A 24,452-nucleotide genomic window follows, 5' to 3' on the forward strand; every position below is an offset into this window, starting at 1 on the left:
ATACAACCAGAAAGAATGCTTTCTATGGTGCATCTGTAAAAGTTGGTGAGAGTCGTAGCTGATATGTCAAATCTCCTTAATCTGAGAAAGTAAAGGCATTGGTGGGCTTTCTTAACTATAGGTCGGCACTGGGGGGACCAGGACAGGTTGTTGGTAATCTGGACACCTAAAAACTTGAAGCATGTATGAGTTACCCCCACCTCACCCAATATGATGCTAGGGAGCTTGGACGTTCCGACCCGTTATCTTTTTGATATATACATCTGTCAGTGATAGTGAGATGAATAATCGGAAGTGTTGATTGGCACTATCCCTGTGCTTGTTTGTGACTTCATGGTTTTGTATACATGCACATTCAGGGTGAGGTATCCACTTTGGTGGCAAAAACAGGAAGGCAGATTATTATCTGAATGGCTATAGATTGATAGAGGGGAATATGCAACAAGAGCTGGTGTCCTTGAATACCAGTCGCTGAAAGTAAGCATGCAGGTGCAGCAGGCAGTAAAGAAGGCAAATGGTATGTTGGCCTTCAGAACGAAAGGATTCGAGTACAGGAGCAGAGATGTCTTATCGCATTTATACAAGGCCCTTGGAGAGACCACACCTGGAATATTGTGTGTAGCTTTGGTCTCTTTATCCAAGGAAGGATGTTCTTGCTTTCGAGGGAGGGCAGAGAAGGTTTACCGGACTGATTCCTGGGATTGCAGGGCTGACGTTTGAGGAGAAATTGAGTTGGTTCAAATTATATTTGCTGGACTTCAGAAGAATAAAGGGGGATCTCATAGAAACCTATAAAATTCTAATGGGACTAGACAGAATAGATGCAAGTAGGATGTTCCTGATGGTGGGGGAGTCCAGCACCAGGGGTCACAGTCTTAGGATACTGGGTAAACCACTTAGGACTGAGATGAGGAGAGATTTCTTCACCCAGAGAGTGGTGAGCCTGTGGAATTCGCTACTACAGAGAATAGATGAGGCCAAAGCATTGTGGCTGCGAGCTTACTGGCTCGTCCTGCCAATCGATCAATGAGGTGAGCCGGTAAGTTCAAATGAGAGGTGAAAAATCAGGATCGTGCCTGATTTTTCACCTCTTGCGATGTTACCGGCACTGATTTGCCGGAAAAATCGGCTTCGCACTCCAAAAGGACGCAAAACCAATTTAAATATTCTTGACATGCTTTGCATGTTATTCGTGAGTACTGGATGCTATTGCCTGGGCTCACTTGAAATTACCACCTCACTGGCCAAGGTCCTCACCGGGGAGGATCAGGTATCATCCCCACCAATGGGTTAAGACTGGGCAATGCCCCTTGGGCAGTGTCAGCCTGGTTTTGCCCACTGGGCACTTTGGAAGTGCCAAGGGCAGTTCCAATGGTGTGGGTCCTGAGGAGGATGGGGTCTGAGAGGGCATGGCCTGAGGGGGTGGGGCCTGAAAAAGGATGAAGCCATGACAGGTGGCAGGTAATGAGGGAGCTCTGCAGTGGGGGAAGGAAGGGAAGGGGGAGGAACTCTGCAGAGGATGGGGGGCTAGATCGGTGGGGGTGGCCACTGGGGGGTTGGGGTGATGCCCAGGCTGGCAAAAAGGGGGTGGGGAGGGTGATGTCTGGGCCGGTGATTGGGGGTGAAGGTGAAAAATGACTACACCGAAATCAAGGAGCATGAATACTAATTATGAGCTGTAATAGTCAGTCATGTGAAAGATATTTAAAGTATAAAGAACTCAGTTAATTCTATTCTAAGTCAAACACGTTAACACAAATTTCCTTCTACATTCATTTGACTAACCCTCAATTAGTTCATTTCAGGCACTTACCAGAAATTGGAATATTGATCACTTTATCTGAATTCTGTTTCAAAGATTCGCACAAGGATTGAAATTTATTCTCCCTGCCACTTACTGCTGGCAAGATTGTCCCTTCAAATCTCCTCCAAATGTCCATTGTTGTAAACTGCTGTTCAACACAGGTATCACTAGCATATTAAGCATGGCCGCCTCATATCAGGGCTCTCCTGGTTTTAAGATTTTTTAACGCTGGAGTCTTAGCTTTAAAACTCTCTCTTCTGAACTTGGCTATCTCACTGTCAGGAGTTCTAGAGTTCCCAAGACATTGAGACTCTTCTATTCACACACACAGAATTTCAAATGAATCCTGCTTGTAAGAGGTGTTCCCTTCAGCAAGCCTGTTATTAGCCAAAATCCTGCTTGAAAATAAAACTGCATCCACAATCCAGTGACCCCTATAATTAACTTCTTGTTGATTCTTTTCCAATTGTTCATCTCTCAGGAAACCGATCAGTTCCTGGAAGGAAGGTGCTTTACCAGAAATAATCTCCCAGAGAAATCTAGGGCCTGATTCTCCCATTGCGACCCGCAACTTTTCTGGTGGGTCCGATCAGGAGTTGCGCGACGTCGGCCATTTTGCGGGATTCGTGCATGCATCGGAAACGCATGCGCGTCTCCCAGAGCCAGGGAACAGTCGTAATCAGGACCGCGCTGGAAACTGATGGGAAGAGAGGTAAGTCATTTAAATCTTTTTAAAATGTATTTTAAATATATTTTGCATGTGTTTATCAGGCCCAACACAGAACTTGCCGGGCCCGATAGCATCTCCCACCCCGCCAGGAGTACTTCATTTCGGCAGGGTTTAGAGTAGCTCCCCACGTTCGGGGAACTAGCGGGAGACCCCGGCGGAGTGAAGAGGGGCAATCGGGGTCCCCCAGGGGGTCAGGCGGCGGGGGGTAGTGCCCCCTGGGCAAGGGCACCCTGGCAATGCCAGCCTGTGCCCCCGGCACTGCCCAAGGGGCAAAGTGCCCATGCTCAGGAGGCACCTTGGCACAGCCCATCGGGCATTGGGCAGTGCCAAGGCCTATTGTGGACGGGGCCGAGGGGTGATTGGTGGGGGTAGGGGGTCCCACTGCTACTCTGCATGGCAATCGGTCTGGGCCGGAGGGAGGCCAGTGATTGGGGCAGGCTGGCTGGTGGGGGTGGGGGGGGGAGAGAAGCTCGGTAATGGTCTGCTGGGGGGGGTCTGACTCCGGGGTGGGTCAGCGGGGGGGGGGGAGGGATCTGCTGGGGTGAGGGGGGTGGGGGATCGTCACTGCTGGGAGGGATGGGCTGGACATCGGGGGAGGGGGGTGGGGGGCACCAGGGCTGGCCCAGGAATTGTCATGGGGACCGTGATTGGGCTGTGGGGGGCTGGAGGGACAACATTGCTGTGGTCCCTGGCTGGCTAGTGATCGAGCTGGCCAGCAAATGGGGAGATTGACAGATTGGGACCACTGCGCATGCGCAGAGTTCCAGAACTGTCAGACCCCAGCATGAATAGACCCTCCCCCCACCCCCTCTGGCTTTTAATGAGATTTCCGATTGTGATCTCTGTATTGCACAGAGTGGGGGGATTCCAGTCTAAAGTTGCACTGAAAAAACAGCCGTGATCTAGACCAGTTTTCCCATCAATTCAGCACTTTTGGGAGAATCGCCCCCCATCCCGCTAGTTCTTAAAGGGGCTGTCACCGTCTCATAAAATATAGCCCCTCACCCGCATCTCCCCAAGCCACATGGGCTGTAACAATTGTAAGGAAAATTGCTACAGATGTTGAGCTGCCTATTGGGAGCTGGACTAACACATATTGAAATAGATTCAAAGTGATGCTGAAGAAATCTTCAAGGGACCTAGTGACACTGCTCCATGTCGGATCAAACAATATAGGGGAAAATATCAGGGTCTTAAAGCTCATTTACACAAGTGATAGCAAAATGGAATTCATAGGAACAAAGGATTTAGGAGCAGGTGTAGGCCATTCAACCCTTCAAACTTGTTCCACTATTTGATAAGATCATGGTTGATCTGATTGGGCTTCAACTCCACATTCCTTTCTACCTCCCATAACCCTGACTGCTTTGTCTATCAAAAATCTATCTAACCCAGCCTTCAATAAATTCAATGACCCAGCTTTGCTTTCTGGGGAAAGAGAATTCCATAGACTAACAACCTTCTGAGAGAAAAACATTCTCCTAACCTCCATCTTAAATTATTCTTATTTTTAAACTGTGTCACCTAGTTCTGGTATCGCCAACGAGAGGAAACAGCCATCCTATCCAGTCCCCTCAGGGTCTTATTTGTTTCTATCAGATCATCTCTCATTTTCAAAAGCCCACTTGGTACAGGCCCAACCTGTTGAACCATTCTTCATCGATAAACCTTTCATCCCAAATATCAGTCAAGTGAACCTTATCTGAACTGCTTCTAATGCAGTTAAATCCTTTTACAAATAAGGGGCAGGATTTTCCCATCCTGTCAGCCACGGGAATCGTAACGGGCGGGACACAGACCATACAAAGTTCTGTTGACCTCGAGCCGAACTTTCCAGTCTTGGGACGAGCAAGGCTGGAAAATCCCGCCCAAGGAGATCAAACAGTACTCCAGATGCAGTCTTACAAGGCCCTAACCAGCTGTAGAAAAACATCTTTACTCTTATATCTTGCTCCTCTTGCAATATATGCCAACATTCCACTTGGCTTCTTCATTACTTGAGTAGTACCTTTGATGTTGCACCTTATCAAATCCCTTTTGGAAATCCAAGTGCACTACATCGGCAGATTCCCTTTATCTACCTTGCTTGTTGTTTCCTCAAAGAGCTCTAATAAATTACTTAAACATGACTTCCCTTTCACAGAACCATGTTGACTCTGCCTGATCCCATTAGGATTTTCTGAGTATCTTGCTCCTTGATAATAGATTCTAGCAATTTCCCTACGGCAGATGTTAGGCTAACTGGCCTATAGTTTCCTGCTTTCTATTATCCCTCCTTTCTTGAATAAAGGTGTTACATTTGTTATTTTCCAATTCATTGGGAACATTCTAGATCCTAAGGAATTCAGGAAGATTAGAACCAATGCCTTACTATCTCTGTAACCACTTATTTAAAGATCCTAGAATGTAGGCCATCAGGTCCTGGGGACTTGTCAACATTTAAGTCTAAGAGTTTTCCCTGTACCTTTTCCTTGGCGATGGTGAATGTTTTAAGATTCTCCCTCCCTTTCACCATTTGATTTTCAAGTATTGCCAAGAAGTTTTCCAAGTCTTCTTCAATGAAATAATAAATTCTGGATGATGTGCTAATAATAGCCTGATTGCTCCAGCTTTTTCAAACTTTTTCAAAGAAGCTATGTAATGATATTTTTAAAATTGGCTGTCGTATAAAAGCAGCGAAACAACAGCTATCCTCTGAGGTAGATAATTTATGCTGGTTCCTGCTTTGTGATATAATTTGAGTCATACTCCATTGGGCGCAGTGTTGGAACCTGGCGAGGAAAGGAACATTTAACTAGACTGCAGTCACCATTTGTCCTCGCTGGTGTTAAAATGACTCATAAACTGCAGAAATGCTGTCAGTCTCCAGCTCTGGGAGAATCAACTTTTTCCACCATGCTGATTCTTGCTATGCTCTGCTGCATTTGTATAGAACCATTCACAAACCTCAGGATGTTCCAAAGCTCTTCACAGCCAATGAAGTACTATTGAAGCATGGTCATTGTTGTAATTTAGGAAGCAAAGAAGGCAATCTGGTCGCAGCAAACTCCAACAAATAGCAATGAGTCCTCGCAGCTCCGATTTCCACTTCAACTAACGCCAGGGCTCTTACATCCTCAATTGTACAAACAAATGCCATTCGAGATGGCCCATCACCGTCTGAGGGCAAGTAAGGAGGAAAAATAAATACGGCTTTGCCAGTGCCAGAAATGAATATTAAAAGTAGACAGTAACTCTTCCAGGCAAAATACCATGGATGCGGAAATCTGAAACAAAAACAGAAAATGCTACAAAATCTCAACAGGTCTGACAGCATCTGTGGAGAGAGAATAGAGCCAATGTTTTGAGTCAGGATGACTCTTCGTTAGAGCCGCTCTGACCAAGGGTCATCCTGACTCAAAACATTGACTCTGTTCCCTCTCCACAATAATGTTCACGCTGATTAGCAATTCCATGGCACTCATTCATCAGAGAGCTGCTTTTAAAACTTCACCATCAAACCACCAGACTAATACGTATTCCTCTTCTCTCCTTCCAAATGTCCCACAAGATGAACAGTTGGGGGCAGCAGGTAAGTCTTTTATTTCATAATACACAGTCCCTCACATTAACTTTGAAAGCACACAAAGGGATTTGAACATATTGAGATGAGGTTGATATATAGCCTGATGCACTGACCACGAGTGTACAGGAGGAAGTGAACGGGACAGAGAGGAGACCAAAGCTGGACAGAAAGCTCAGCCTGCTTGACTAATGAGAACAGAGATGCTGATTCCAGGGGGTCTACTCTAAAAGGATGCTTTGAAAATGAAAGCTTGCTGCGTTTCCCTTCCTTAGATGGCAACTGTTGTTGAGGTGTCCACTGTCCTCAGCAGCATAAAGCTCTAATCAGAACTAAAAATGCCTCTAGAACAGAAACTCTTGAGTCTGTGAGTAAATGAAAGACAGAAACAAGAAAAAACAGTACAGAACAGGCCATGTGGACCAACCAGTCCACACCAGTGTTTATGCTCTAGTCGAGCCTCCTCCCATCTCTCTCCTTATCTAAATCTACCATCATCACCCTCTACTCTCTTCTTCCTCATCTAGAATTCTCTCTTCCCCTTGAATGCATCCAAAGGATGGTGGAGTGGTTAGCATCCTTTCTCTGACACAGAGACTCTGGCTTTGACCCGCTCCCCAGGACGTGATGGTCTCAGAAGATAAATATGTGGCATGGCTACGCAGGTTGTTTGTCAACCTGTAAGTCATTCCAATACACCTGCAGCAGATGCCGCCGTTGGACTGGGGTAAGCACAGTAAGAAGTCTCACGACACCAGGTTAAAGTCCAAAAGGTCTATTTGGTAGCATAAGCTTTCGGAGTGTCACTTCTTCTTCAGGTGAGTGGGAGTTGTGTTCACAAACAGGGCATACATAGACACAAATTCAATTTACAAGATAATGGTTGGAATGCGAGTCTTTACAGGTAATCAAGTAAGGTACAGACAATGTGAGTGGAGAGAGGGCTAAGCACAGGTTAAAGAGGTGTGCATTGTCTCCAGCCAGGACAGTTCGTGAGATTTTGCAAGCCCAGGCAAGTCGTGGGGGTTACAAATAGTGTGACATGAACCCATATCCCGGTTGAGGCGTCCTCATGTGTGCGGAACTTGGTTATCAGTTTCTGCTCAGCTATTCTGCGTTATCGTGTGTCGTGAAGGTTGCCTTGGAGAATGCTTACCCGAAGATCAGAGGCTGAATGCCCTTGACTGCTGAAGTGCTCCCCAACAGGAAGAGAACACTCTTGCCTGGTGATTGCCGAGTGGTGTTCATTCATCCGCGGTTGTAGCGTCTGCATGGTCTCCCCAATGTATCATGCCTCGGGACATCCTTTCCTGCAGCGTATCAGGTAGACAACATTGGCTGAGTCGCAAGAATATGTACCGTATACCTGCTGGATGGTGTTCTCACGTGAGATGATGGCATCCGTGTCAATGATCCGGCACGTCTTGCAGAGTTTGCTGTGGTCACTGTTCTTCTGAAGGCTGGGTAGTTTGCTGCGGACAATGGTCTGTTTGAGGTTGCGCGGTTGTTTGAACGTGAGAAGTGGGGGTGTGGGGATGGCCTTGGCGAGATGTTCGTCTTCATCGATGACATGTTGAAGGCTCCGGAGAAGATATCGTAGCCTCTCCACTCCGGGGAAGTACTGGACGACGAAGGGTACTCTGTCCACCGTGTCCCGTGTTTGTCTTCTGAGGAGGTCGGTGCGGTTTTTCGCTGTGGCCCGTCGGGACTGTCGATCGATGAGTCAAACGCCATATCCTGTCTTATGAGGACCTCTTTCAGCGTCTGGAGGTGTCTGTTGCAGGCATTTAGAGCAGGGGTGTTCCCTGGTCAGGAATGTGTGGTAACTGCAGTACAAAGGCATACTCCAAATTAAAAGATTCCATGCACAAGCTTTTGCCATGGGCTCAACGGCAAGATCCTCCTCATCAGGACCGACTGGTAGAGAGAGAAGGAGAAATGCATTTAGACTATTCACTTCAACCACTTCCTGTGGAAGTGAATTCCACATTATCACCAGTCTTTGGTAAATAATTTCTTTAGGCGAAGGTGGTTGTGCAGTGGTACTGTCAGTGGACTAAGAATCCAGAGACTCAGAGTAATGCTCTGGGGACCCAGGTTCGAATCCCACCATGGCAGATGGTGAAATTTGAATTAATCTGGAATTAAGTCTAATGATTACCATGAATCGATTGTTGTAAAAACCCATCTTGTTCATTAATGTCCTTTAGGGGAGAAGATCTGCCATCATAACCTGGTCTGGCCTACACGTGACTCCAGACCCACAACAAGGTGGCTGACTCTTAAATGCCCTCAGCTCAGTGGTAATTAGGGGTGGGCAATAAATGCTGGCCTACCCAGTTACACTCACATCCCCTGAATGAATAAACAAAAAGTGGCTGTCTTATATTGATGGCTTCTAGTTTGGCTTTTTGCCACAGGAGGGGTCATTCTCTCTGTATCCACTCTGTAGGCCTGGGTAAGATGCTCTTTCGTAGAGTCAGAGCAAACTTGATGGGCCGAATGATCACCTTCTGTACTATATGGATTCTACCCAATTTTTCAATTCAATCACTCAAGAAATAAAGCCTCGAACTTGTTTTTTTTATCACCTTGCTAAGCTGTGGTTTAGTGATATTCATATAAATATCAATGCTACAATGTTGAAATATCAATATTATAATGCTCTGCTAATTCTGAAGATTTATGTTTTAATGCATCATGGAATGTAAGATGCTGCAAATATCGTAGTTTGCTAAATAATTGTAGGCCATTATCACATTCTCAACTAGTGCAATTAGTGCTAACATTCAAGAAGAGTCTTTGTCGTATTGTCTTCAGGTCTTCAACACTGCATGCACAAAAGCAGCATCTGTTTGCAAACTTATGTTCATGCGTTTTTGCAAGCATTGAGGAAACTCTGTTTTTCCTCGTGCCTACTTGCAAAATTTGCTGACACAAATTGCGACAGAGATTGGATTTAATAAGGCACCTTAACTCCTGCTGTCCCTGGCTAAAACATCTGCCCACAATCCCAATTATGCTGGAGCAAAGTTAACTATTTGGAGGTGAGACCTCCGCCCCTCTCTCGGGATGAACTCCTACCTCAGAGAGCTGTTGGTCAATTGGTTGGTTAAAGTTGGGGTGATGACCAGGGGGAAAGAATCAAAGCCGCCTCCTCCACCATCCTTGGCCAATATCAGCCTGTGCAGCGAAAGCTGTTGGATTTCCTGATTGGTGTAAGCCACGAACCCCCCCTTCCCCAGCAGTGAGATGGGATCCTTAAAGTGGTGATTAATTGGCCAAAGGCCTGAATAGGCATAAGGAAGGGAAGGCTGCTTCATTGCTCCCCTGTCCACCAATAAGTGCAGTGGGGGCAACAGTAGGCAAATAGGTGGCAGACATTGTAGCGCTGGATTTCATATGCTCCCCGCCTCCTTCAAACTTGCCAACAGTGGAGCAAATTGTCCAGCCCAGAGTCACAAAGTATTGAATTAGTGATTAAAGTAAGCAGGAATGGACCTGGTAAAATACATTCAATAGGGGCTATTTTAACCAAACTTGCAAACCCACAGGACCCTGTGCAAAGTGGATTTACACCCTGACAGATATTACTGTTCCTGGGAGCCATTAGATGCCCAACAGGCCAATTATGTTAAAATTTCTCCATTCTCTCAAGACTTTTATATTTCCTAATTTTGAATTAAAGACACATAAAAGTTAAAAAATTAGAAAACAATTACTGTAACACGATATAGAAGATATACACAGAGAGTATGGTAACTGGTATCTGATAAATAAAGACATTTCTTTTGTTTACTTGACAATCAGACTGATCCATTCACACTCACAGGCCCATACGGACACAAATGAAAATAGTTAGCCAGCATTCATCAAACAAAGGTAAACCAAATAAACAAAGAAGTACGTAATTTGTCTGGAGATTTCTGCTTCTTTATGCTGTAGGTTTGCACTTTAATTCAGTTAAAGAATTTGAGAGCTATATGCCAGGAAATAATTTGCTGCTTTTTGTAAGTCGTTTTCAGTATTTAGTGGTGGTGGATTCAAAATGTGCATTTGTTTTGCAATAAATCCATTTGCAACTGTATTAATCAATCTGCGCAAAATTGCGCTCTTGCATGCATCAAGGGATAATTTTAAAGCCAAATTATTTTATTATGAAATGCATTTTAAAAGTCTACCTGATTTAACTCATTCATGGTATCTTTGTTCATATGACCATTTTGCGACTGTACCCAAACGGGAAACTTTACCCTAATCTCTCACAGCTGTTCATCATTTTGTTTGTGATGTTGTGGGATTTAATTTAATTTTGTTGATTAATGTCAAATTTGAATTCATTGGGGAGAATTTTCCCGTTCCGCCCACCACGGGAATCGTAGCGGATGAGGAGAGGACCATAGAAAGGTCCGTTGACCTCGGGCAGGATTTTCCGGTTTCGGGGCGAACTCGACTGGGAAATCCCGTCCATTGATTTCCAAGATCTCTGCAAATGATTCTAGATATTTCCGTGCCTGAATCATTGTGTACCTGGATGGGAATCTTGAATAGACAGGATCAGATTTGATTTTCACTACAAACCAAGTCATTCAACAACACCTTCGCTACAACTCAGGAGAAGTGCAAGATGTTTAGAGAAACCAATACACAAACTGTAAAGCTAAACAGCAATGGAGTTACGCAATATGAAAATAAAGACCTCACTTTTCATAGAAAACCTACAGTACAGAAAGAGACCATTCGGCCCATCGAGTCTGCACCGACCACAATCCCACCCAGGCCCTAGCCCCATATCCCTACATATTTACCCACTAATCCCTCTAGCCTACACATCTCAGGACACTAACGGCAATTTTTAGCATGGCCAATCAACCTAACCCGCACATCTTTGGACTGTGGGAGGAAACCGGAGCACCCGGAGGAAACCCATGCAGACACGAAGAGAATGTGCAAACTCCACACAGACAGTGACCCAAGCCGGGAATCGAACCCAGGTCCCTGGAGCTGTGAAGCAGCAGTACTAACCACTGTGCTACCGTGCCGCCCTGAATTGCTTTGAATTGCTTTGGACGTCAGAGAGCCAAATAGTTGAAGCATTTACGAAATGAGTGGACCCTTATTCAGAGTCAAGATTACCTTTAATCCTCCCACACTTGCTTTCTCTATACCATTTCTGCGTCTCATTTTTTTTACTCATTCATTTATTCATCACTGGCTGGTCAGCATTTATTGCCCGAGGGCATCTGAGAGTAAAGCACATAACTCTGGCTCTGGAGTCACCATGTAGTCCAGACCAGGTAAGGACAGCAAATTTCCTTCCCTAAAGGACATTAGTAAGTTAACATTAGAATTAACATTCGGAGCATCTGATACTGATGTAACAAGGCTATGTCACAAGGCTATGAGGCTGTAATCTTGTGGGGAGCATAAGTACATCTGCGAATTGTATATGGATCTGTAAATAAACAAGAATAAACAAATACCGGTCTATGGTAACATTCTTAGAGTAACAGGCAAACCCTAAACAAACCGAATCATTTAACAACACCTTTGCTCCAACTCAGGAAAAGTACAAGATGTTCAGAGAAGCCAATAAACATACACCAAAGCAAAACAACTGAGGTATGCGATATGGAAATAAAACCTCACTTCTGAATTGCTTTGGGCAAATCTTACCCTATCTATTCAAGATTCCCATCCAGGTACAGCCCGAACCCAAGACGAAACAAGGTGGCAGTAGGTGGTTGGTTCTCAAGTACCTCCATTGTTCCTGACCATAATGTTTATATAGCCGCTAAGCCTGATTGACAACTCTGGTTTCTTCAAAGGGAATAAGTGGTTGCCAAAAGAGGAAGTTAAAATACTTATTCCCTTTAAACAGGAGGTAATTGGACCGGTGAATGGGCCATCAAACCCGCTAATTGTGTTACAATTAGTGAGTTTGCATTATCATTGAGTGCCCTGGGGCACACCACTGGTGACCGACCTCCAATTAGAAAAAGACCCATCTATACACACTCTCTGCCTCCTTTGGGCAAGCCAGTTCTGGATCCACAGGGCAGCAGCCCCTTGGATCCCATGCCCTCTCACTTTTTCAAGAAGCCTTGCATGGGGGACCTTATCGAACGCCTTGCTAAAATCCATATAAACCACATCTACCGCTTTCCCTTCGTCAATATGTTTAGTCACATTTTCGAAGAACTCCACCAGGCTCGTAAGGCACGATCTGCCTTTGACAAAGCCATGCTGAGTATTCTTGAGCATACTAAACCTCTCTAAATGCTCATAAATCTTGTCCCTCAGGATCCTCTCCATCAGCTTACCAACCACTGAGGTTAGACTCACCGGTCGGTAATTTCCTGGGCTATCCCTATTCCCCTTCTTGAAAATAGGAACCACATCCGCAATCCTCCAATCCTCCGGCCCCTCTCCCGTCTCCATCGACGACGCAAAGATCATCGCCAGAGGCTCTGCAATCTCTTCCCTCGCCTCCCACAGTAACCTGGGGTAGATCCCATCTGGACCCGGCGACTTATCTATCTTGATGCCATTCAAAGATTCCAGCACAACCTCTTTGTTAAAGTCCACATACTCAATCTTTTCAGTCCACCGTAAGCCCACAGTACATCCACCCATGTCCTTCTCCTCTGTGAAAACCGAGGCAAAATACTCATTAAACACCTCTGCCATTTCTACTGGTTCCGTACTGATTTTCCCACCTTCACCTTTTATAGGCCCTATTCCTTCACGTCTCATCCTTTTACTCTTCACATATTTATAGAACGCCTTTGGGTTTTCCTTAATTCTACTTGCCAAGGCCTTCTCGTGACCTATATTTATAGAACGCCTTAGGGTTTTCTTAATTCTACTTGCCAAGGCCTTCTCGTAATCTGGACTCGAAACGTCAGCTCTTTTCTCTCCTTACCAGACCTGCCAGACCTGCTGAGATTTTCCAGCATTTTCTCCTTTGTTGGATATGAAGTGAGTTGATATGATAGGTATAAAGGCAAAGGATGGTGGGTGGTGGCATGGGTTGGCAGTAATTTGGCATGGGAACAATAAATGGCCATGAAGGGTATAGGTTGGCATAGGAGATATAAAGAGGTGGGAGGATAGGTGGGCATTGCTTGGCATGGGGGATAAGAGGGGCCACAGGGATTGTTTGGGAGAATATTTTCTCATGGGGGCATGAGGGACCATAAGGGATGGATGGGGGCAAAGTTTGGCATGAGGGCATTTTTTTGTATTCATTCAAGGGATGTGAGTTTGGCCAGCTAGGCCAGCATTTATTGCCCATCCCTAATTGCTCTTCAGATGGTGGCAGCGAGCTACCTCTTTGAACCCCTGCAGTCCATGTGGTGTAGGTATACCCATGGTGTTGTTAGGGAGGGAGATCCAGGATTTTGACCGTGACAGTGAAGGAACATCGATATATTTCCAAGTCAGGATGGTCGGCAGCTCAGCGGAGAACCTCCAGCTGACAGTGGCCCCAAGTATCTGCTGACTTTCTCCTTCTAGATGTTTGTGGGTTTGGAAAGTAATGTCTAAGGAGCCATGGTGAACTCCTGTAGTGCAGCTTATAGATGGTACATACAGCTGCTACAGTGCATCAGTGGTGGAGGGAGTGAATGTTTGAGGAAGGGGTGCCAATCAAGCAGGCTGCTTTGTCCAAGATGTTGTCAAGCTTCATAGTGTTGTTGGAGCTGAACTCATCCAGGCAAGTGGAGAGTACTCCATCATACTACTGACTTGTACCATGTAGATGGTGATCAGGCTTTGGGAGGTCAGGAGGTGAGTTACTCACCGCAGGAATCCTAGCCTTTGACCTGCTCTTGTAGTCACAGTATTTATATGGCTAGTCCAGTTCAGTTTCTGATCAATGGAAACCTCCAGGACGTTGATAGGGGCTATAAAGGTTAGCATGGAGATTATGAGGGGACATTTGGGGGAGGCGGAGGCATGGGTTGCCATGGATGAAGCATGGGGAGTGTGTGGAGGGCTGAAGGGTGAGGACAGGGGGGATATTTCATGTTTAATCTTTTTATTATGTATTGGACACAGTGCAGGAACCCTTAAGCAGGCCTTCCACCCAGCCAGTCTCGAGTCTCCATCCCCAGCATTCTCCTCAGTTCTTCCAGGTTCCATCTCCCCAAATGGGCAGCCATTTTTAAATTTCGGGTTCGTAGAGCCAGGAGCTCCCCCATGTCTGCGCAGCCAACTCGACAGCGAAAAATCTGGGTCTGAGTCTAATTTAGAAAGCTCTAAATTTGTTATGTTGTAATCTATTTTATAGCCAAAACAAACTGCCTGCAGTTAGATCAATCACTCGATAATGCAAGTCGCTGACCTGAAAGCTACAAACTAGATTCCACATGCTGCAGTTTATTTCTTTTTAGTAGCTGTAATTCACAAAACAGAAATAACTTTGTTATGAGAAGCAAAGCATAAATAGGCAACAGATGATAAAGACAAATGCCGAAGTTGTCAAGATGGTCCAAGTCCAGGACTTACAGTTCCTCTCATCCCGCTCTCAAAACCTGCACAGAGATTAGCATATTTCTTCAATTGTTTTTTAATTCACTCATAGGGTATGGGCATTGCTGGCTGGGTCAGCATTTGGTGCTCATCCCTAACTGCCCTTGAGCTGAGTGGCTTGCTCAAACAATCCAGAGGGCAGTTAAGAGTCAACCACATTGCTGTGGGTCTGGAATCACATGTCAGTCAGACAAGGTAAGGATGTCAGATTTACTTCCCCAAAGGACATTAGTGAACCAGATGGGTTTTTCCAACAATCGCCAATGGTTTCATGGTCATCGCCAGTCTTTTATTGAATTCAAATTTCACCGTCTGCCATGACAAGGTTTGAACCCAGATCCCCAGAGCATGACCATGAGGTGTCTGGATTACTAGTCCAGTCACAATACCATGATGCCAGCGCCTCCCCTTGTTGTATTGGTAAATTGGTACAGCCGTGGGACTGAACCATACACAACAACAGCAGCTTCCAGGCTGGTCTCCATCCTATGCTGAGCAATTATAGGCTGCCGGAGGATAATAATGGGAAGGCATGGGCCCTCAGCATTCCCAGAGTAGAAATGGAAACATTGGACTAGACTAATGCAGTGGCCTGTGACGTGCGTTAAAAAAAGTGCAACATGTGGATTCCAGATAAGATTGTGATGGGATGCGGCTGTATTGCTCCCAAAGGACGAAGAGCAAGCTAACAATTCACAATCCAGGATCGAAGGGTTAAAGTTGGGCCCAATTCTGAATGGAAAATAGCATAAACAGAGAGGTTAAGGAAAATGTTTCTCTGATGCTGGCAGTACTGGAACAGTGGTACAGATGCAGAAATTGTTCACTGTAAATTGTACATGGGGGAGGCGGGGGGTTAAAACTCTTTTTTGGGTGTCAGTGAAGTGCAGCCCAGTTTACCTTCTGACTTATTTTCTCCCCCACTGAAGTTTACATGAAAGCCGAAGAATAATTTCACTCCCATCAATTCCATACATATGACACACATCCCTATCTTCTGATTTTATTCATTAATTACCATAGAATCATAGAATCCCGACAGTGCACAAGGAGGCCATTTGGCCCATCGAGCCTGCACCGACAGCAATCCCAACCAGGACCTATCCCCGTAACCCCACACATTTACCCTCCTAATTCCTCTGACACTAAGGGGCAATTTACCATGACCAATCAACCTAACCCGCACATCTTTGGACTGTGGGAGGAAATCCAAGCACCCGGAGGAAACCCACGCAGACAGGGAAAGAATGTGCAAATTCCACACAGACGGTCACCCGAGGCCAGAATTGAATCCAGGTCCTTGGCGCGCTGTGAGGCAGCAGTGCTAACCACTGTATCATCGTGCCGCCGTCACGCACCAATCCACTTTCCTTTTGAAACTATTGACCACCCCTGCTTCCACACCCTCAGCGACAGAGAACTCTAGGTCAGTGCCACTTGCTGCACAAAATTGATTTGGCTTGGTTCTCACCAGTTAGTAATTTATAATGTGATTTATTGCTGTATTGTAACATATTCCTGTTGAACATCTTCTGATAGAAGAATCACACTCCACAAATTTGGCTATTTCACTTGATCCGACAACGGTGGTCAAAATACTGGTATGTATTCAACATACACAGCCCATTTATCTATGTTCTCCAGCATTTATCTACACAAGCTGCCAACCTTGTATTCTTCACGCAAATAGGCCAGGATTTTATGACCTTGCTCGGGCGAGGCTCATAAAATCCCACCCGAGGCCAATGAAGAATTCCATTTTGCGAGCTGCATCCGCCCCAATTCTGGGGCGGGCGTGGCAGTAAAATTGCGGCAAGAGGCATAGGCCAAAATTTTACCGGCACACCCACCCCGATTCTGGGGGCGGGTGAGGCTCGGAGAACAGCATTCTCCATTAGTCTCGGGCGGGATTGTACGAACCTCGAGCGGGCATGCTGATAAAATTCCGCCCACAAACACAAACAAACTTTAATGCTGAAAGTCATGATAAAAAGACCTTCAAGGAGATACTGATTTAAAAAAATTCTCCAACAAAAGCTGATAACAAGATACATTTACTTACATTTCTTTAAGATTGGGTAGATTGACAAAGGTATTTTCTTCAATATTCTCCAGAACATCGTTCTGTAGCACCCAACTTTCATATGCAAAAAACAGAATAAAAATGAGATTAAAAATTAATATAATGCAAGTAGGAGCAACCCTGTTTCTGAAGATTTCAATATTATTTTCCATAATGCGATAGTATTATGGAATTATTATTGTAGGTATTACATAAAATCATATAGTTATTATGGCACAGAAGGAGGCCATTCAACCCATTGAGCCCATTACAGCACTTTATAGAGCCATCCAGTTAGCCCATTTCCCAGCTCTGCACCTTTCCCTGCTCTGTACCTTCTCAAGGACTATCACTTCTTTCCTACGTACTATCATGGATAGGAGGGGGGTCAATTTAAACTGCCCTGATTGCCGCACTCTCTATCTGTCCTTAAAGAGAAACGTGTTACACACATACACAACACTCATGCACATGCACACATGAGGGGCGGCATGGTGGCAAAGTGGTTAGCACTGTTGCCTCACAGTGCCAGGGACCTGCATTCAATTCCGGCCTCGGGTGACTGTCTGTGTGAAGTTTGCATGTTCTCCCCGTGTCTGTGTGGGTTTCCTCCGGGTGCTCTGGTTTCCTCTCACAGTCCGAAAATGTGTGGGTTAGGTTGATTGGCCATGCTAAATTGCCCTTAGTGTCAGGGGGGGTTAGGAGGGTAAATACATGGGGTTACGGGGATGGGGCCTGGGTGGAATTGTTGTTGGTGCAGGCTCAATGGGCTGAATGGCCTTCTTCTGTACTGCAGGGATTCTATCCTTCTATGAGGGGAGGTTGACTGATTCTGGAAAGCTTCGTCTTTCAGGAGTGAGACTTGCAAGGCAGGACCTGGCATATAGAAAACGGTAATTTAGAGGCACAAATCGTGAAGCTTCAACAGTTGACAGGTTTGATGAGGGTCCGAATTCTGTCTGTTGCCACCAGCTGGATGATAGACAGTGCAGGTTGTTGATGGGTGTTCTCTTCACTTTGCTGGTCAAACATGAACTGCTGGAGTTAAGTGCAAACAGATAATGTCACATTGCAGCTTCGTGGGGAGAGAGGTCGTGTGACACCCCCTTGGTGTTGGACCCAGGATCTATATTCCCATGGCTGGAATTTAGGTATTTACTTGGAATTGGGAATCTTTTAGTTTTTGGAGACACTGTTGTCAGGTTAACTAACTACTGCTCCCTTTGTTAACCTGTGGCATTATGTTTTGAACCATTAGCACCATATGGGAGATTACATCTTGTGAAGGTTTCCTTTGTGAGGAGATCCCTGTCCAGACTCCTCCTTTCTATGGCCATTATTACTTTGAAATTGCAGCAAGGCATCAGGTGACTGGCTGTACAATGTGTTAGTTCAGCATTTCTCCATTTTTAACAGCAGGGCAGAACTGGTGGGAGTGAAAACCTGAAGCAGCAATACTTCCAGCAACTCCATCCCCATCTCCGTCCAGTGAATGAACCTGCTCTCTGGCTATTAACTGGCAGGCCATCACAAGATTCGGCAAAGAACAGGAATTGGAATGGGAGTACAAGAGCTACTTGAGTCTAGTCCCGCTGTTATAAAATACTTTATAAAATATTGCAGTTGATGAATAAATACATGCATATATTATATATTTTTTCCATCACATCTTAACCATAACAATGTGGTGACAAGACAGTGGTTAGCACTGCTGCTTCACAGCTCCAGGGACCTGGGTTCGATTCCTGGCTTGGGTCACTGTCTGTGTGGGGTTTGCACATTCTCCCCATGTCTGTGTGGGTTTCCTTCGGGTTCTCCGGTTTTCTCCCACAGCCCAAAGATGTGCGAGTTATGTTAATTGGCCATGCTAAATTGCCCCTTAGTGTCCCGGGATGCGTAGGTTAGAGGGATTAGTGGTGTAAGTTTGTGGGGTTACTAGGATAGGGCCTGGGTGGGATTGTTGTCGGTGCAGACTCGATGGGCTGAATGGCCTCCATCTGCACCATAGGGATTCTATGAAGACATGGATGCAGTGCTCTCATTATGGCCTAACAAGACCTTTATGCAAGTTGAGCATAACTTTGTGGCTTTTTGACCTCTACTTAGGAAATCCAAAATTCCACATTCTTTGATAACTGTTCTCTCAATGTGTCTTGCCATCTTCAAAGATCAAACCACTCCCAGGTCCCTGTGCCTGAACACTCTTTAGAACTGTATCATTAAGTCGACATTGCCTCTCCTCCTCCCTCTTGCTGAAACTTATCAGCTTACTATTTTCTGCAATAAATTCCATCTGCCACTTGCTTGCCCATTCTAATGGCCTATATATGTCCTGATGCCGTCAACTGATATCATCCTCACTTTTTGCTACACCTCAAGTTTGGCATCATCAGCAAATTTCAAAATTTTGCTTTGAATTCCAATATTCCAGTCAATTATATGTATGAAAAAGAGCAATGCTTCTAGCACTGACTCTACTGTCTATCACCCTCTGATCTGAAAACAACCATTTATCATTACTTGCTGTTTTCTGTCCTAAGTCATATTTTTAAAATCCAAGCTGACACTGTTCCTCTTATTCCTTGCACCTTAGTTTGTTAACCAGCCTATTATTTGGTATTTTGTTGAAGTTCTTTTTCCTCTCATATCCAATCTCATGTTTCTTAGCTGCAGTCTGTGGGAGGTTTGTCTATTTTGAGGTCTGAAGCTGGCCACTGAATTAAGTCCAGATCTGATAAGGATGAAACTAAATCTATTTTTCAGAGTACTTTCCAGGGAGAAACCTCCTCTGAATCAATGAGAGAAACCTAATTCAGTTTACCTCTGCCTCATCAGAAAAGTAGCAATAAATATTTCTAAAACTAAAGCAAAATACTGCAAAACCTTTCTAACCTGTTTCCAAAAAGGCTGAAAAGAGTAAATTGTTTGTCATTTACTAAGCATTAACACATGCTATACTAAAATACAGTATTTCATTACAGAGACCCAGATATAGCTGTGAACATAATGTTTTAATTATGATATTGCTAATGTATGCTGGATATTGTGAAGTATCGGATAACTGGCTTTGGAACTTGCTGTGGATCAGTGGGGAGGAGAAGGTGGGACCAGACTCTTGTACTCCCATTCCAATTCCTGTACTTGGCCGAATCTCGTGCTAGCTTGCCAACTGATGGCAGAGTCATTCATTGGACGGAGTTGGTTGAAGTGTCCTCAGCTGACATCATCTTCAAAGCATTGCTAGCACTAAACCGTTGCTTCAGGTTTTCCTTCCCACCAGTTTCTGCCCTGCTTCAGGGCTGTATCAGACCTTCCTTCTCAAGACTTCCAGCCAGCGATGCAGACCTGCCACTGGGAAGAGGGCCAACTGGTCGGTGAGGTATATGCAGTGAAGGCCTGAAGGAGCATGTCAGCTTGGTCGAGGGAAGACACTGGGTGGGCCCATGACTCAATGACAACTCCCTGCATATCCTTCTCCAGGCTAATGGGCAAGGCGGGAGATTCTCTTCCTCAGGGATAGAAGGAAATCGCACCTCCTAAACCAAGCAAGCCTGGGCAGAGGTCGCAGAGAAGGTCAGCAGTCATGGGGCCATGTAAAGAATCTGGCTGCAGTGCCACAAGTGGGTCAAGCACCCTCTCTGCTCCACAAGGGTGAGTATCTTACATCTTGGCACCCGTAGGGGTCAGTGGATGAATAAATGTCAGGGTGCAGCTGCCAGGGAGGGAGAGTCTGATATGTGGGTAGCAATGGATGGAGGCTGCAGTATCTCCCTTGAACCAAATGGCTGTAGTTCTCTCGGTGACACCACGTCTCTGGCAGCTGGCACTGCCATCCTTTTCAAGGTCACTCCAGTGTGCCTCGATTACAAGCTGCTTAGACTTTGTGCCTGTTCTTGTGGGGCAACTAACATTGTTCTTCCCTGTTCCCACAGAAGAAGAGGGCCCACAACACAAAGAGAAAATCCTGGACTGACAGTGGGATCCTATTTCCAGGTATTCGGATGTCCGTGGAGGAGAAGGTTCTTGAGCTGGGTGGCCGTCGTAGCTGCTCCATCGTCGATAGTAAAGAGTGTGGAAGAAAGGGTGTGAGCAACCTCATGAGTGACCATGAGGGAGCCTTAGGCAAACACAATGCATGGTGTTCCTCTGTCTTCCACTGTACATGCATCAACATTTCTGTTTTCTCTACAGGTTAACCACAGGAAGAGAGAGCTGCTGTCCACAAGGAACATTCATCCATCTCTGAAGAGGAAGTGGAGTGTCACATATTCCCCCACACCCTCCACCAATGCAGATAGTTTCACCTTGTGACAGCATTACACTAATGCCTGGCCAGCTGTTAGAGGCTGTGATAGCGGGGTCACTAACAGGTGGAGGAGAGTGGGAGGTCAAGTCCATGCTGAACCCGAGACTGATGACATGTCGCTGGAGCTGCCAGACATATGCTGGAATGTCAGCGTGAGCTTCAGAGGGTATGCACACCCTAGGTCAGACAGTGGGGGAATTCCATTTAGGACGCGAGTGCTGCCTTTTCCCTCTCATCTGTGTACCTGGCCTCCATTGAGAAATTGGTGACTCTTCTGGAGATTCAGATCCAACAGGGCAGTTGGTTGGTGTAGCTCACACGCCTGCATACCACCACCTTGGCCATGAGCTCAAAGCCGTAGTGGCATGGCGAGAGGGGATGAGCTGCCTGGAGTCCCCACCAGGTCCTCGTCCATCTCAGGTCAGCAGGAAGGCACAAATGGGCCTCTCTATGAGGAGAAGTGGATGTTTTCTGCACCTGTGAGTTTCTCTTAGGGCATTCCAACTGTGGATAACGATTCCTCGGCCCCTCTGCCAATGACACCAGTGTCTCAACTTGCCAGGATAATACCGGGAATCCTTCAGCACGATGGTGCCTACCACGCCTCTGGCAGCCAGAGGGTAGCACGGTGGTTATCCCAGATGATTGGATAGCCTGTCTCCACTGCAATTGGCAGAGCAAGGGGAGGACCATGTGGGAGCACATAAAAAATAATTTAGAACATTAGATACTTCATGGTGAATAGATAGTTGAGGAGTTACTCCTTTTTAAAAATTCTTTCACAGAATGTAAGTGTCGCTGCCTCGGCCAGTAATTTAATTGCCCATCCTTAATTCTCCTTGAAAAGGTTGCGGTGAGTTGGCTTCTTGAACCACTGCGGTTAGAGAGGGATTTCAAGGATTTCAACCCAGCGACAGTGAAGAATGGAAATATTTCCAAATCAGGGTGGTGTGCGACTTGGAAGTGGTGATGTTCCCATTCATCGGCTGCCCTCATCCTTCTAGGCAGTAGACGGGATTGTGGGTTTGGAAGGTGCTGCCGTAGGAACCTAGGTGATTTGCTGCAATGCTTCTTGCTGGGAATGGGTGTTGGAGGTGGCGGATGGGGTGGCAATCAAGTGGGCTGCTTTGTCCTGGATAGTGTTGAACAGCTTCAGTGTTAATGTTTGCGTAATGAGGACAGAAATAATTTTCTCCACAGCCTCATCATTGTTGGAGGTGGTTTGGAAGTGCGGGAGTACCATGGCTAACCCCAAGGGTAATTTGGGGAGAACATTACAAATATTTCAATATTTTCACTACAGAGCGCACAATTCTGTTCAAACTATATACATCGGTCATGTTGCACTCTGAGGTGCTTCAATACAGTTACATACTGTTAGGATTAAACAAGTCTGAATGGTTTTACACGGTTTAACAGCCCTTTAGTGTACATTGGCTGAAAGACCTTACACAATGCCCTTTCCCATTGCACCTTGGTGGAAGCTGCCCCGAGCTTGAGTGCATCCCTCAGCACATAATCCTGGACCCTGAATGTGGCAGTCCACAACATTCGATCGAGGACAACTATTTGCACTGGAAGATCAACAAGTTTCAGGCAGACCAAAGAGCATCCTTCACTGAATTAATGATCCTCCAGCAGCAATTGATGTTAGTCTTGGTGTGCATCCCTGAGAACAGCCCGTAGAGCACAGAGTCCTGAGTCACAGAGCTGCTTAGGGTGAACCTCGACAAACACCATTGCATTGTTCTCCAGACCTTCTTTGCAAAGGCACATTCCACAAGGAGGTGTGCAACAGCCTCTTCCCCCTCGCAGCCATTCAAGGCCAGCGTGTGAGGACACAGAGACTTTGGGTGTGCATGAAGGATGCGATGGGGAGGGCCCTTCTCACCACCAGCCAAGCTGGGTCTTGGTGCTTGTTTGAAAGTTCTGGTGATGAGACATTCTGATGACTCTGATGGTCTGCTCAGGGAACCAGCTGGCATGATCCACCATCTCCTTTTCCCTTAGAGCCTTTAGGACATTACGTGCAGACTACTGCTTGATCACCTTGTGTCCAAAGGTGTTGGTTTGTGCAGATTTTTCCATGAGAGACAGGTGATACAGCATGGTGAAACCACTCAGTGCATTCTGCGACAATGTGGCCAGACCCATGCTTCTCAACACCAGGGACAGGTAGAACCTCAGTATGTAGTGACATTTGGTGCTTGCGTACTGAGGATCTACACACAGCTTTATGCAGCCGCACATACAGGTGGCCATCAGGGTGAGGGCGGTGTTGGGTACAATTTTTACTTCATCATCCAGAGATTTGTACATCGTGTCCCTTCAGACACAATCCATCTTTGACCTCCAGATGAACTTGAATATGTCTTAGGTGACTGCTGCGGCGCAGCATAGAGGTAAGGGCCAGACCTGCGCAATGTACAGCAACACTGAGAGTGCCTTACATCTGATGACAAGGTTCTCACCCGCAATGGAGAGGGAACGTTATTCCCAAATGCCCAGTTTCTGCCTCATCTTGGCAATACACTCTTCCCAGTTTTTGGCACACGCCCCAGCCACTCCGAAACATATTCCCAGCAACTTCAGGTCATCTGACCTGATGGGAAAGGAGAGGCCTATATTTGTTGCCCATCTCCAATCACCCTTGAACTAAGTAGCTTGTTAGACCATTTCAGAGGGCAACTTAGAGTCATCCACATTACTGTGGGTCTGGAGTCACATGTAAGCCAAACCAGGTAAGGATGGCAGATTTCCTCCCCTAAAGGATGTTTGTGAACCAGATGGGTGTTTACAATGATCAATGATGGTTTCATGGTCACCATTACTGAGACCAGCTTTCAATTCCAGGTTTCATTGATTGTACTTAAACTTCACCAAACGTCATGCTGGGATTTGAACCCACAGCTTTAATCTGGACTACAGTGACGTCACCACTATGCTGCTGTCTCCAGCTATAGCTGGTCATAAGCTTCCTCATCATCGTCCTTGTCTGGGGCATATTGAATTGCTCTTCTGGGATGGTCCAGCGACCTGAATCTCACTCTCAGGAGACTGAGGCTCTGCTCGATGGTGACTCAGGTGAATTCATGGCTGTTGCATTTCTCCACTGCCTTTGTCCTAGGCTTCCTCACTGGAATCAAGTTCAACCTCTGTACACCCTTGCATTGGATACCATCTTCTTTGGGCTGGCATTTGCTTGCATTCCCCTCTGTAGCCTCCTGCCATATCCCCAACCCAAGGTTGCCATGGCAAGTGCAGTTGCCGTGATCTGAAACCGTGTGCCCCCGCTTCCCTCCCTCTCAGCTTTTCTTCACCCTTCAGCATGCCAGGGCAGCATGGTGGTACAGTGGTTAGCACTGCTGCCTCACAGCATCAGGGACCTGGGTTCGTTTCCCGGCTTGGGTCACTGTCTGTATGGAGTTTGCACATTCTCCCCGTGACTGCATG

At 46.0% G+C, this 24,452-nt stretch overlaps 1 protein-coding gene across 1 annotated transcript in view; it reads right to left on the bottom strand.

Annotated features, from left to right (window-relative positions):
- LOC144504817 (follicle-stimulating hormone receptor-like) overlaps positions 1–24,452 on the bottom strand; it is a 186,598-nt gene that overhangs the window by 57,595 nt on the left and 104,551 nt on the right. The window contains exon 3 of the mRNA XM_078230567.1: positions 16,694–16,768. Coding sequence (XP_078086693.1) covers positions 16,694–16,768 — 75 coding nt within the window. The remainder of the gene's footprint in view (positions 1–16,693; positions 16,769–24,452) is intronic.

This window comes from Mustelus asterias, chromosome 15 (genome assembly GCF_964213995.1).
Source record: "Mustelus asterias chromosome 15, sMusAst1.hap1.1, whole genome shotgun sequence".
Classification (NCBI taxonomy): Eukaryota; Metazoa; Chordata; class Chondrichthyes; order Carcharhiniformes; family Triakidae; genus Mustelus; species Mustelus asterias.